This window comes from Silurus meridionalis, chromosome 23 (genome assembly GCF_014805685.1).
Source record: "Silurus meridionalis isolate SWU-2019-XX chromosome 23, ASM1480568v1, whole genome shotgun sequence".
Classification (NCBI taxonomy): domain Eukaryota; kingdom Metazoa; phylum Chordata; class Actinopteri; order Siluriformes; family Siluridae; genus Silurus; species Silurus meridionalis.
The window spans coordinates 6584914-6599019 of NC_060906.1; the positions used below are offsets into that span (position 1 = coordinate 6584914).

The 14106-nt window shown below is 43.6% G+C and overlaps 3 protein-coding genes across 4 annotated transcripts in view; 1 reads left to right on the forward strand and 2 right to left on the reverse strand.

The window, feature by feature from the left end:
- prg4b (proteoglycan 4b) overlaps positions 1–3986 on the reverse strand; it is an 8778-nt gene extending 4792 nt beyond the window's left edge. Inside the window, exons 1-5 of the mRNA XM_046836265.1 lie at positions 3728–3986; positions 3562–3640; positions 3227–3343; positions 1377–1499; positions 532–597 (exon numbers count right to left, since the gene is read on the reverse strand). Coding sequence (XP_046692221.1) covers positions 532–597; positions 1377–1499; positions 3227–3343; positions 3562–3640; positions 3728–3964 — 622 coding nt within the window. The 5' untranslated portion in view covers positions 3965–3986. The remainder of the gene's footprint in view (positions 1–531; positions 598–1376; positions 1500–3226; positions 3344–3561; positions 3641–3727) is intronic.
- Positions 3987–5185: 1199 nt separating this feature from the next.
- On the forward strand, positions 5186–14032 carry scyl3 (SCY1-like, kinase-like 3). 2 transcript variants are annotated; one of them, XM_046836322.1, is made up of 14 exons: positions 5186–5378; positions 8093–8283; positions 8807–8992; positions 9371–9484; positions 9576–9632; positions 9754–9856; positions 10137–10248; positions 10491–10571; positions 10650–10789; positions 10861–11048; positions 11254–11425; positions 11586–11753; positions 11916–12661; positions 13222–14032. In XM_046836322.1, the coding sequence occupies exons 2-14, from the start codon at positions 8119–8121 to the stop codon at positions 13282–13284; spliced, it is 2295 nt and encodes a 764-aa protein (XP_046692278.1). In that variant the 5' UTR covers positions 5186–5378; positions 8093–8118; the 3' UTR covers positions 13285–14032. The 2 variants fall into 2 exon arrangements, with proteins under 2 accessions (XP_046692278.1, XP_046692279.1); XM_046836323.1 differs by having other exon boundaries at positions 5187–5378; positions 10494–10571.
- LOC124376687 (spidroin-1-like) lies at positions 6802–7905 on the reverse strand. Its single transcript, XM_046835899.1, has one exon. The coding sequence runs from the start codon at positions 7903–7905 to the stop codon at positions 6802–6804; it is 1104 nt and encodes a 367-aa protein (XP_046691855.1).
- Positions 14033–14106: the final 74 nt, after the last annotated feature.

Genomic DNA, 14106 nt, shown 5'->3' on the forward strand with positions numbered 1-14106 from the left:
TTTACCTATTATTTGAAGAGAATAAGGCACCTTGTAGTCAAGAACATAATACGGAATATTTTCCTGGCTTATACCATTAAATATGCTGAAGTGAAAACCCTGTTCCAAAATCTTTCCCTCAGCGTTTTCAAAGACATTTCAGTGTGGAGGAGTAACTTTTTGGAAACGATTGAAAATGCAGAGGGTTTTTTTTTTTTTTTTTTATATCTGAAACGCTGTTTTTAGATTTATCTGAATGAGTGTCGACGTAGTATACAGTAACTTTCAGAATCTGTTTCACTCATGTTCACCTGAAACAAACGTTCCATTCAGTGATGATGGCATTATGCATGGAAACTTTTACTGCTGATGGATTTTTCTTTTTTTTTGATCCCCACTTCCTATGTCGTTCCTTTATATAACATCTATATGTAAAGCAAATAAAATAGGACTAACTATAATAGGGGGGAAAAAATAACAGCCACCCAATCATCAAAGCAAACTGTATGTTTCATACAAACGTTCATAAACCGTTTAAAAGGAAAACATTACCTTCGGTTTGCGTGTAGTCCAGTAAAGTGGTCCCCTCGAGATAGTCATCTTCTTCTATTGAGGATTCTGTCAATCATTAGTGAAGGAAACCACATATGAGTGTTGACATCAACATTAATACAAACATGTGGCTGTTTCTGCTTGTGTCTACAGCAATTCTACTCGTAGCCCTGTTACTTGGCGAGTTTTAAAAACCAGTGGCTCGGTCATGTGCATACATGTTTACAATCAATGGTGTGTGAGCAAAAAAAACACAGGATGATTCGATTCCATAGTGTCCAGTCCTAATCCTCTTTGTGTAACACTGCCAAGATGTTTATTTGGATTCTATACATTTCAGTCAGATACAAATCCAGTATATTTCTACACCATACATGAGAAACAATATGTCACATATAGGATTGTTACTGAGTCAGAGGACATGAGAGACCAGTAGCTGTAGAAAAGCAAAAAAGTGTAATAAAGCATCAGGGTGTGATGACATTTTTTTTTTTTTTTTTTTTTTTTTAAGGAATATTGCATTCTTTTATGCCTCCACAGTCTTTTTAAGTCTGGTTCCTTCTCAAGGTTTCTTCCTCATGCCGTCTCCAGGACCGTCTGAAAGTCAATGCTTCTGGTTCAATCTCGATTAGGAAAGTCTAATCGAGGCCTACTATGCAAGCAGTTAGTATGTGCTTTATGTAAAATAAATTTTTTTTTTCTTTTTTTAAAAGGCGGACTGACCTGACCAAAATAAGTTGGTCCACCACAGTCCATTTTCAAACCTTTCTTTTTTGTAAATATTGTTTTTTAAAGGAGGCGATCGGATAAAGCTTGAGAAAATGACGACGATGATGTGAACTTACCCTCGGTGTTGCAGTGGCTCTCATAGTCTGGACAACACTGGTTGTATTTAATACACTCAATATCACAGTGACACTGTCTCCCTCTCTTGAAGCTCTCTCCACATCGGCCTTTACAGGATCCTCCTATAGCGCAGTACAGAAGGTGTGAAAGTTTGGATTTTCTCAGATTCACAAAAGCATTTTTTTTTTTTCACGCCAGATTTTAGTTTTAGCGTTATGTTACAAAGTATATATAAAGTCGTACCAAGTTTTCTTATGAATACATAAACTCTGTCCTGCTGCGCCAAAAGACAAACGATTTCCCTGATTTTTTCTTTTAACGTGGCACTAAAACTCAAATTGAAGTAGCGATTGTAGCATTGTAAGTATTTTAGCTTCTTATCTACAAATAATATTACTTAATACAGAAAACTATTAAAAGTGATAGTGATATACAGTGGTGTGAAAAAGTTTTTGACCCCTTAAAGTTTTGCATGTTTTCAAACTTTGTTTCATATCATCAAACTAATTTAAATATTAGTAAAAGATAATACAAGTGAACACATGCAGCTTTGAAATAAAGGTTTTTAATATTGAGGGAAAACAAAATTTTGGTTCACTCATCTATGCAGAATTGTTATAAATCAGCCACATTGGAGGGTTTTCCAGTATGAACCGCCTTTTTGAGGTCATGCCACAGCATCTCAATAGGATTCAGGTCAGGACTTTGACTGGGCCACTCCAAAGTCTTCATTTTGTTTTTCTTCAGCCATTCAGAGGTGGACTTGCTGGTGTGTTTTGGGTAATTGTCCTGCGGCAGAACCCAAGTTCACTTCAGCTTGAGGTCACGAACAGATGGCTGGATATTCTCCTTCAATATTTTTTGGTAAACAGCAGAATTCATGGTTCCATTTATCACAAAGTCTTCTAGGTCCTGAAGCAGCAAAACAGCCACAGACCATCACACTACCACCACTATATTTTACTGTTGGTATGATGTTCTTTTTCTGAAATGCTGTGTTAGTTTTTACCGCTAGACGTAATGGGACACACACCTTCCAAAAAGCTACACTTTTGTCTGGTCAGTCCACAGAGTATTTTCCCAAAAGTCTTGGGGATCATCAAGATGTTTTCTGGCAAAACTGAGAAGAGCCTTTATGTTTTTTGCTCAGCAGCGGTTTTAGTCGTGGACCATTTTTGCCGAGTTTCTTTTTTATGGTGAAGTCATAAACAGTGATATTAGCTGAGGCAAGCGAGGCCTGCTGTTCTTTGAATGTTGTTGTGGGGTCTTATGTGACCTCTTGGATGAGTCGTTGCTGTGCTCTTGGGGTAATTTTTCGTCGGCCGGCCATTCCTGGAAAGGTTCTCCACTGTTCCACGTTTTTGCCATTTGTGAATAATGGCTCTCACTGTCCCAAAGCTTAAGAAACGGCTTTACTTCACTTTGTCAGGCAGGTCCTATTTAAGATTTCTTGATTGCAAACTGGCTAGAAAAATTAAACTCAAGTATGATAAACCACAGTTTTAACAAGGGGGCAAACACTATTTCACACAGGGCCATGTATTTTTGGATTGTGCTTCCTTCAATAGTAACCTTCATTTTAAACTGCATATTGTGTTCACTTGTGTTATCTTTTACTAATATTTAAATGAGTTTGATGATCTGAAACATTAAAGTGTGAAAACTTGCAAAACAAAATAAGAAATCAAACACTTTTTCACACCACTGTAAAACCCAGTTCACCTCACAATCTGACTATTAACCAAAACTAAACAGCATCCAATAATATAACCTTCATCTCATCAGCATCCATTAAAAGTCACATCTCTCATTGCTTTAAATGCGTTAACCGTATCTTTACGTGACCTACTTGAAGTGCAGGCATCTTCGTAGCCTTTGCAGCACTCTTTATGCGAGAGACACTCGTAATCACACTGACACGCGTTGCCTCGGAAATAAGCTTCTCCGCATCGGTTGCTGCAGCTGCCTGTAAAAAAATGAATAAACATGAAATATTTAGTCACACAAGTCTCCACTCTGGTGTTGATGAGATCCTGGATCTTTCAGGGTTCAAATAATACAGGTTCATCTTTTCTGATCAGTTCAGATGACTTAATCTCTATCTTCAGGCTGACTCAAAAAAGGTAGGAGTTACACGGCATGCGGCGTGCATCTGAGCAGCACCCAGCTGTGGTATGTACTCACTCTGGGCTGAGGAGCATGCGAGTAGGACACAGGCTGAGAACAGGAGGAGAGACGTCGAGCTGCTCATCTCCACTGGAACCTGATTGGGTTCATAAAGACGGTGAGTCCTTCCTAAAATGGGCACAAACTTCTCAAAGAAAAAAAAAAAACACAACGTGTGCCTTACCTGAAAGCTTGTGTGTGAACTGGTCGTGTCTGTGTGAAGGTCTGTGTGTGAGAGAGTGTGTGAAGAGGCTCTGATTTTATAGAGGTGGTGGGTGTTGAGAGTCCTGGGGAGAGGGGGGGGCCATATCCACTCTCTTAGATCAAAACTGTGATATTTGTAAGCGTCTGGCAGCAAAGGGAGAACATCAGGATTTCCACTCTCTCTGAGTAAAGGCCAGAGTGCAGTTAAAGAAAACATCGTAGTTATTTACAGAGAGAGCAATGACGGTACATCTCTCTCTCTCTCTCTCTCTCTCTCTCTCTCTCTGTGTGTCTGAAACAAAATGTTCCTACTCAATTCACGTGGTTTCATTCGGGATTATTTATGCAGCTCAACATTGAAGTTTTGAATATATTTTTATTCCAATTTATCATTCATTCTGTAAAAAAGGAATCCTGTAGTCATGTGTCTGTAAATGTATTACATAAAAAAAGATCACGTCCATAAGAATTCAAACTCTCTACTTGTTGATTAGTTGAAGACGTTTTTGCAGCACATCAGGAATGAGGGATTTTCTGTCATTCTTCAGGGCAAATGCTCTCAAGCAGGGTGAGGTTGGATGGGGAGAATCATGTTGCTCACAGCCTCAGAGTCCTTCACATACCTTTTGGCAAACTTCAAGTGAGCTTCCATGGGTTTTAGACTGAGGAGAGGTTTGGTCACCTCTCTTACTAAGGCCCTTCTGGTTGTTCCAAACATCTTCCATTTGGGAATGATGGAGGCCACGGTGCTCTTGGGAATCTTCAGTGCAGCAGAAATGTTTTGTAGCATTCCAGAGGTGTGTGTGTGTGTGTGTGTGTGTGTGTGTGTCTTTCCAAATCATGTCCAATCAATAACCTTTTCCACAGTTAAGATGGAGAAACATCTAAGCAACAATCAGCAGAAACAGGAGGCATCTGAGCTCATTTTCAAGTGTTGTTGCAAAAACAAAAAAAAGGACATGAATTGTGCAGTTTTTTTTTTTTTTTAGAATTCTCTTTTCACTTCATAACTGAATGTAGATTAATAAGAATAAAAATTGTATTTGAACGATTATAGTATCAGATTGAGATATATATATATATATATATATATATATATATATATATATATATATATATATATATATATAAACACCTGTCCACCGAGGCATCAACCATTTTTGTCATTTTAGGGTACTCAAATCCACATTTACAAATAAAATATATAATTTTTACATTTATTTATTTCGTCATATGTTGTTGGGGTTTTTTTTTATTTAACTGAAGATAGTTTATTAAGATTATTGTAGTGGAACCGATTGTAGTATTTGAATCCCCCCCGTGACACAGAGAACTTGGTTTAATCTGAACAGCGGTGAATAATAAATAAATCCTGGCTGGTATTGTAGTGCACTCAGTAGGGCACAGGTTTGTGATCTGTCTCCTGTGAGAGTAAGGGAGGGTTTAGCAGTTTGGAACAGAGCCGGTGTTGAAACAGGAAGTGCGGCGAGAGCTGTACTGTTTGTTTGACGGTTGAGAGTTTACCGGAAGCTGCTGTAACGAGCGCGAGCTGCAGATGAGTGTTAGCCATGCATTTAAGCGCTGACAGTTGATTAGCCGCAGTGAGGTGTGGAGCAGATCCCAGTGTACAGGTATGTGCTCAGGATAATCAGGCCGCTGCGCTGGATCAGCTCCATGTGCCTGATCAGGACATATCCGGGTAGCGCGCGCGCGCACACGCATATTAGTGTGTGTGTGTGCGCGCGCGCACTAACACAACATAACACAAACATTTACACGAACTAATGTATAACAACATCATAGCTACACACACTAATATTAACACACACGCTTCTGTATAACAACATATTATAGAAAACAAACAAACGCACACACACTAACAAAACACACACACCTGAATAATGACACATCATTGCAAAAACACACTCCTATACAACACACACACATTATATATATATATATATATATATATATATATATATATACTACCATTACACTCCTGCACATTGGCACACACAATACGCACTCCTGTACAACACACATTATACACACTCATACAATTGTAAATATTGTTAGGAGTTTCCTATGGATAGAATGTTCCCGTCCATCTGGTGGTGTTGGGCCTGAGATTTCCTGCGCATCCACACACACACACACACACACACCCACCCCAACCGAAATGTGACACGATTTCTAAAGAAAAGTTCGAGGTGTTTCCGTTCAGACTGCAGATTCGGTTCTGATCTTTGACCCCTGGTCCTGGTCCTGGTCCAGACTCAGTGTTGCAGACGTGTTTAGTGTAGTGTAACTGCAGTTATCGATTATTATAGTAAGTGAGTATTCCAACAAATTAGTCCATCGATTAATCGAGTAATCGGACCTTTTCTTCTTCTTCTTTTTTTTTTTTTAAAGAAAAATTGCTGAAATTGCGCAGAAGAATATCTAAAAACTAAAGGCTTTTATTGCATTGAATTGCCATGTAACATAAAAAAATGCAAATACAAATGTAAATAAAAACAAATGAAAATACAAAAATCAATTTAACATTACTTTAAGAAAAGATAAACACATTGTACAGTGTTTTTAGTTTTAAATGATCCAAACTGAGACTTTTCTCATGTTCATTGGACTGAATCTTCTCCTCGCCCCTCACTGTTTTCTCCTCATTCTTCCATTTTTCATTCTGCAGCCAATTTTGTGTTACCTGTCCAGGGATCTCTTTTATAAACATGATTATGACATGTTAACACATTTTCGCCTTGATTTGTGCATATGGCACTTTCCACGCAAAGGTTGTGATTACAAAAAAAAATATATGTTATAAAATAAAAACTTGACTGGAGAAAGTGCCCACCTGTAAGTAAACTCTGAGCCCTGCGTATGCACAACGTGGAAACACAGAAGGCGACAAGGAAAGTCATTGCTGTAGAGTTCATGCTGTAGAGTTGAGATTCAGTGTGAGAGCTCTGTCATGGGTAATATCTTATATAAGGACCATAGTGAGATAAACTGTGGAAGGAAGTTGTCATGTTCACTGCACTACACAGATGTCCTCTAATACCTACTCTCACCTGCCATGTCCAGCCATGCCCTGCTCTTTCCATGCCCTGCTCTACCCAGGTGTGTTCTACTCAGCTCTTCCATTCCATGTTCACCCATGCCCTGCCCTGCCTTCCCCTTGCATGCCTTCCCGTGCCTTCCTTCCCCTGATTTACCTTGCTCTGCCCCCGCTGTCTCCTGAACTGTCCTTGCTCTGCCCCTGCTGTTCCCGCCATGTCCCTGCTCTGCCCCTGCTGTTCCCCACCATGTCCCTGCCCTGCCCCTGCTGTTCCCCGCCATGTCCCTGCTTTGCCCCTGCTGTTCCCCGCTCTGTTTTTGCCCTGCCCCTGCTGTTCCCGCCATGTCCCTGCTCTGCCCCGCTGTCGCCGCCGTGTCCCTGCTCTGCCTCTGCTGTTCGCCGCCGTGTCCCTGCTCTGCCCCGTTGTACGCCGCCGTGTCCCTGCTCTGCCCCTGCTGTTCCCCACCATGTCCCTGCCCTGCCCCTGCTGTTCCCTGCTCTGTCCTTGCCCTGCCCCTGCTGTTCCCTGCTCTGTCCTTGCCCTGCCCCTGCTGTTCCCCGCCATGTCCCTGCTCTGCCCCTGCTGTTCCCCACCATGTCCCTGCCCTGCCCCTGCTGTTCCCCGCCATGTCCCTGCTCTGCCCCTGCTGTTCCCCGCTCTGTTTTGCCCTGCCCCTGCTGTTCCCGCCATGTCCCTGCTCTGCCCCGCTGTCGCCGCCGTGTCCCTGCTCTGCCTCTGCTGTTCGCCGCCGTGTCCCTGCTCTGCCCCGTTGTACGCCGCCGTGTCCCTGCTCTGCCCCTGCTGTTCCCCACCATGTCCCTGCCCTGCCCCTGCTGTTCCCTGCTCTGTCCCTGCCCTGCCCCTGCTGTTCCCTGCTCTGTCCTTGCCCTGCCCCTGCTGTTCCCCGCCATGTCCCTGCTCTGCCCCTGCTGTTCCCCACCATGTCCCTGCCCTGCCCCTGCTGTTCCCCCATGTCCCTGCTCTGCCCCTGCTGTTCCCCGCTCTGTTTTGCCCTGCCCCTGCTGTTCCCCGCCATGTCCCTGCTCTGCCCCTGCTGTTCCCCGCCTGTCCTTGCCCTGGCCCTGCTGTTCCCCGCCATGTCCCTGCTCTGCCCCCGCAGTTCCCCGCTTTGTCCTTGCCCTGCCCCTGCCTATCCCCCCCCCTGACCTCCTCTCCCCTGTTCTGCCCCTGTTTGTCTTCTCGCTTTGCTGCAATACAGATACCAGTGGCCTCTTGAGCTCATATCTGATGTTATTTTTTTATTTTTTATTTTTTGTCCCTTCCAGTGTATTCTGCTGATTTCACAGTCAGCATGGGAGCGGAGAGCAGTGGGTTGAGGGGCTGTGTGCTGGAAGAACCGTCAGTGACACTGCCTTCAGGCCTCAACATGTTCTCCGCTGTACTGCAGGATGGAAAACCAGCCTCGGTCTTCGTCTACAAGCAGGGCAATGACGACAAAGTGAACAAAGCCGCCAAGGTACAGAGGGGAAGAAATCTCAGAGAAAAAACAAACTAGACACATTATTAACACCCTTTTATCCTTCATACTCACTTCAGCTTTATAGTGATAGATTGTTAATTCATATCCTGTATTAGTTAAACACTTTATTAGAAACAGCTGCTCATTCGTGCAGTTCTCTAATCAGCCAATCATCCAGCAGCAGCACAGTGCAAATACGTTGCAAGATCTTCAGTTCACTTTGATGCCTGAGATGGTATACCTAAGAAACCTTAAGAGCAAAGGGAACCTGTTCTCATCTGGTTCACACCAAGCGTGCTCCTGGGCCTGGTTCTATCAGTCCTTCAAACATCTGCATGAAACTTGTAGAAGCAGAACCTCAAAAGAACGTTTCCATAAACCCATGGAATCTATGCCATGAAGAACGAAGCTGTTCTGAGAGAGAAATGAGGAATGTCTCAGTATTAGTTCCTGACCTGATGTTTTTCAAAGGCTCTTATCTACATTCTAAGATAACCAGTGCTCTTTTTTCTTTGTTTAGCACCTGAAGACTCTGAGACACCCGTGTTTGCTGCGCTTCCTGTCCTGTTACATGCAGGATGGAGGCATACACCTGGTGACGGAGAGGGTGACGCCTCTGGGGCTGCTGCTGGGGAATCTCACGCCCGAGGAGATCTGCGCTGGCATCTTCGATCTGCTGCAGGCTCTCGTGTTCCTCCACGACAGGGTAAGAGCTGTGTACACAGTGCTTTCCTCTTTTAACCATTTTTAAATTCGATGCCTGCAGCACAAACAACAGTTGTATATATTTTTTAAATTGCACACGTTTTAATATATTTATTTTTTATGAATAAGTTTATTTACTTTCTACACGTTGCTTTAAGGCTTTTGCTGTAACCAATCATATTTTAAGTCAGTGACACCGGGGCCACCTAGCAGGCGTGCAGTAACATCTTTTGCACCATTTGATTGGACAGTGAGCGCACACAGAGCTCACAAACCGCAAATGTATTCTTGTGGATATAATAGCTGTTTTTTTAGTTTTTCTTTTTTTATTCTCGCCAGGTTTATAATCTCTTGACTTTAGTGTCCTGTTTGTCTGTAGGGAAAATCGAGCCACAACAACGTGTGCATGTCGTCCGTATTCGTCAGCGATGACGGACACTGGAAGCTCGGCGGGATGGAAACAGTCTGCAAATTTTCTGAAGCGACGCCAGAGGTAAGACGTGATAACGTTTACGTGACCCCTTCACCACAGTTATTACATAATGTCCCCGGAGAAGGTTCGAGAACTTTGTGTTTTGTACCAGTTTCTCGCCAGCGTTCAGACGGCCAGAGAGAGCAGCGACGTGCCTCCGGAGGAGAAGGTGAGCCCCCTCTCATTTGATGTTATACGATTTTTTCCATTACCTCAAGAGCTATTACGGTTCAGTGACTCGGTTAACAAAAAAAAATGTAATCATGGCGGGTTTTTTTTTTTTTCTGTAGCTTGCCGGATTCAAGACGCTTCCCGAAAAACACGCCCACGCACGGGACGCCTTCTCTTTCGGTGTGCTGGTCGAGGCCCTCCTCCCCTTGCTGAGCAGTTACGGTCAGTATTATTCTCTGGCGCACCACTGAACTGTAATCCTCCAGGAGATCCGTGTGAACGTTCCTTGTTGGATGTAGTCACGTTTTGCTGAAGTACAGTTTGTTCTTTGTCGGTTTTTTTTCCGTTTCCTCACAGTGATGGCGTATGAGTCCATCAAATATGTTCTCATCTTCCTCCTTTTTCCATCCTCACCCTCGTCTTTCACTCATTCCCCCACCCCCACCCCCACACACACACACCCGCCCCAATGTTGTGTTGACCTCTTGTCTGTGTCTCTCAGTGTCAGATGAACTGCTGGAGAGTCTGAGGAGCACGCTGCAGGTCAGCCTGTTAACCTCTGACCCCACGCTGCGGCCGGCCCTCAGTAGCCTACTGACCCACGAGTTCTTCAGGTGCGACCTTTTAGCACAAATATAACACGTTTTTCAAAGACCAAACTCGGTAAACACGTTAATAATAAAGCATAAAAAAAAGCACGTAAGTCCGGAATACAAACCTCTGGACTCATGTGCAGTATGTCCTATATTAAGTTCTTTGGGCTGGGGGTAGGGGGTGGGGGCGTTGGTGATAAACATTTTTACAACTCTTTTGATCTTTCAGGTGTCTTAATCTCTATCTTCTCTATTCCTTTCAGCAGGAATGACTTTCTGGACATCATGAACTTCCTAAAGAGCTTGACTTTAAAATCGGAGGATGAAAAGCACGAGTTCTTTAAGTAAGAAGTCTCTGGTTTCTTTGTGGTTTTTTTGTATGAGAGTGTGATACATCATAAATGAGTGTGTGGGTTTTCCAGATTTCTCCTGGACCGCGTTCACAGCCTCCATGAAGAACTAATCGCTACTCGTTTGGCACCGAAACTTTTAAATTCTTTGGTGTTTGCCGAACCCACTGCTGTGAAAAGCTTCCTGCCTCACCTGCTACAGCCCAAAAAGGGTAAGAAACTCATGTGGCTTTAGGTTGTTCTATATTGTTGGAATACACACTGCAGCGGTTGTGTGTTGCAGATTCAGCCGGACGCGTCGGGGAGCAGTGCCTGCTGTCCGTCCCGCTGTACCGGAGACACGTGGTGCCACATCTTCTGAAGCTATTTAAAGTGAATGAGGAACACGTCCGCGTGGTGCTCCTCTCCCACATCCACGTCTACGCCGAGTTTTTCTCACACGACGAGCTCAAGAACCAGATCCTACCTCAGGTCAGTGCGAAACAGGAACCACCTCTTAAGTAAGGAACGTTAAACGTGGCTTCTGAGGTCCATTCTCTTGTTTCTGAATATTCGTATTGATAAAAACAAAAAAGTCATTAGGAACAATGCTTATAGCAAAGTATTTCACACGCATACATAAAGGCTTCTGAGAACTTGACGACACCGAATTGTAAGTTATTTTAACATTTCATAGGTGTTGCTGGGAATGAGAGACACAAACGACGCTCTGGTTGCCATGACCCTGCAAAGCCTGGCGGTCCTGGTGCCCTTACTAGGGGCGCAGGTGGTGGTGGGAGGCGAGAGGACCAAAGTCTTTAAGCGCACCACCCCAAACTTCACCAAGTCCACTGAGGCTACGCCTGAAAGTCAGTTTCTCACTTCGTCTTCTGTTCAATACCAATATTTATAGAGGGGCAGTGTTTTAATGAAATGTTTACATGTGGATTTGATGTATCAGAAAAGTAGTACAGACACGCAGCTGGGTGTAATCCTCTCTTTCGTATTGCTTCTGGTTTTCATGTGCAGACTCGCCGGTTCATATTGTTGAAGAGTCTTTGCCTCGGAGTTCGCAGCCAAGCAGAGTAACAAGTCTGTTGCCTAAGCACTTAGAATGTGAAGAAGTCATTCTGGAGAAGCTGAACTCTTTCCAATCCGTCAAAAGAGATGCTCACTTGCCCTCGACATCAAATCCAGGTAAGGCCAGTAGAATGGGGAGGTTCTGTAACTCTACTGTATCGTAGCAGTAGAAGAGTAAACCATGAACATCTCCAGAAACGAAAAGTACATGGAGGATTCTGATGAATATTGAGCAGCCAGATTCATTCATCTTTGTTCGATGTCTGATTTTTTTTTCAGTGCTACACGGAAATATGGCTCTTCCCTTAAATGGCTTAAGCGAAGAGAAGAAGGTACAGAACGGCGTCAGAACAGAGGACCCAGACGAGGACTGGCCCGACTGGGAGGACGCGGGGGAGAAATCTGGCAAATACCAGCCTGTGCAAATTAGCATACAGTCTACAGACAGTGACTCAGATTTCCCAGCAACTACTGCCCATGATGAAGGACCCTGGGATGATTTTGACGATTCTGAGGTCATCTCCAAGCACTCAAGTGCCACACCTCAGCCGGTCCCAGCGGCGAGGTCCTTAAACGACCGTAGTGCCGCACCGACTTCTGGCCCTGCGAGAGAGTCGAAAGCACTCAAACTGAGTACTGCTTCAGTAAAAACCGCATCTGGCCCAAAGAACGTGTCTTCAGATAAAGCCTGGGAGCAGAACGTCATAGATACCAGGCCTAGCGAACGAGGTGTCGCTCCAGAAGCCAAGCTAAAAAATGGACCCAGGAGTGCAGGATCTGGAGGCTTAGGAGAAGAGTTCACCATCGAGGTGAAAAAGAAACCAGATAAAGATCCAGAGCTGGACCTTTTTGCTGACATGGTACCTGATATAAAGATGTCTTCAAGCATGTTCTTACCCATGGGGGGTTTAGTCAGCAAGCCTGAAGGACTTCGAGCTGCAGCAGGATCTCACACTGAGCCAGACACTACACACTTAAACACAATGGAACTGACCGCCAAGTTCGCTGCAGCCGATCTGACCGAGGTGAGGGTTCGCTTTATTCAGATCCAGCCACTGGCACAAGCACTGTTCTGATGTGTCGGTTTATCACAATTTAATATCTAAGGGTTATTGCATTTTACAGCTCAACAGAGAGATCAGTTCCAAAGAGAAGCTGATTGCATTCAACAAATGTGACGCAACAAAATAAAAAAAAAATACCCTCAGCATCCACAGTGTGGCGCTGTTTACGAGCCAGTTAACACTTGAAATAAATAAATAAATCATCTACTAGTACAATAATAAATGTGTTCCTGTCTGCAATTTTAGCATTTTACACATTTGGCAAAAACCATTCCGTTATTGGCTCAAATCTCTCAGATCATAGAACAGATTTTGGTTTTAAGTCTTAATGATTTTTAAGTCTTAAATTTGACTTGAATAAAACCTGCAGAACCATGTTCCAGAACACCAGAAGCTTGTGTGCATTTTGACTCACTTTTAGTCTCTCCATCTGTTCTCCTCATCCATAACCACTGACCCCAAAATCTGCAGTAGTAATAGTGTTGGGTTTTGACTGACTGGATCCTCTGTGTCTTTCACAGGCTGATGCAGAGGCCTGGGGTGACAGCGATATCAACTGGGAAGACGAGAACACGTGGTCATGACCGCTGGACCTGTAAACGAGACTGTGCACAGGAAGACGGTCGAAGTGTTCAAACCGAGTCTGTGGCCATCGCGACCAGCTGAAGTGCCCTTTTAACACTAGCGGAAGCGCAGAAGTGTAGCTTTAGTGCTACTCATTTGGACAACGCTGCATTTTCTTCCCCTGCTGCATTTGTGGGGATTCTAAATACATCACACTCATTTTAAAATGCGACGCTTTATAGGGGGTTACCTTTTTGTTTATTTTTTGCTGGCTCACTTATTAACATTGTACAAGAGGGCACTAAGCCATAACGGAAGATGTGAAAGCCATTACCAGTGATATTTATTGCAATTGCAACAAAACCACTTGATATAATTCTGAAGGGATAACAATCAACAGTCGGTGGCAGGAGATTTGCAATCAAGTGTGATGTGATGTTTGAGACTGGTCTCTCTTTTAAGCTGCACAAACAATGAAACCGTGTCGAGTCCCACGCCTTCTCTTTCATCTCACCACTAGGTTTTCTGGGAAATGTGTGTAGCGCTTTGCCAAAACCTGACAGAAATGTTTGGCTCTGGCATTCGTTCTCAGATTTTATTTTTCCTTTGTGCCAACATGAGATCCGCTTATATGGAACAGCCAGTGTCAACTTCATCCTATATGTATAGTGTACTGTTTTAGGGGTGGGGTTTTGCTGGAAGAGAGAATTATAATTTATTTGTATTTGTCAGATGCTGATTAAATAAATAAAAAAAGGTTTTAAGGTATTGATCTGATTGTTTTGATGCATTTTTGTTCCCAAAAAGACGAGCTTTCGTTGCAAATCATCCACTACCCAAAG

Bases quoted from the DNA above. Each gene is read 5' to 3' on its own strand.
- scyl3 (XM_046836322.1), top strand. From the start codon at position 8,119: ATGGGAGCGGAGAGCAGTGGGTTGAGGGGCTGTGTGCTGGAAGAACCG. The intron at 10,790-10,860 runs GTAAGAAACTCA...TGTGTGTTGCAG, and splicing joins CCTGCTACAGCCCAAAAAGG to ATTCAGCCGGACGCGTCGGG. The intron at 12,662-13,221 runs GTGAGGGTTCGC...TGTCTTTCACAG, and splicing joins CTGCAGCCGATCTGACCGAG to GCTGATGCAGAGGCCTGGGG.
- LOC124376687 (XM_046835899.1), bottom strand. From the start codon at position 7,905: ATGGCGGGGAACAGCAGGGCCAGGGCAAGGACAGGCGGGGAACAGCAG.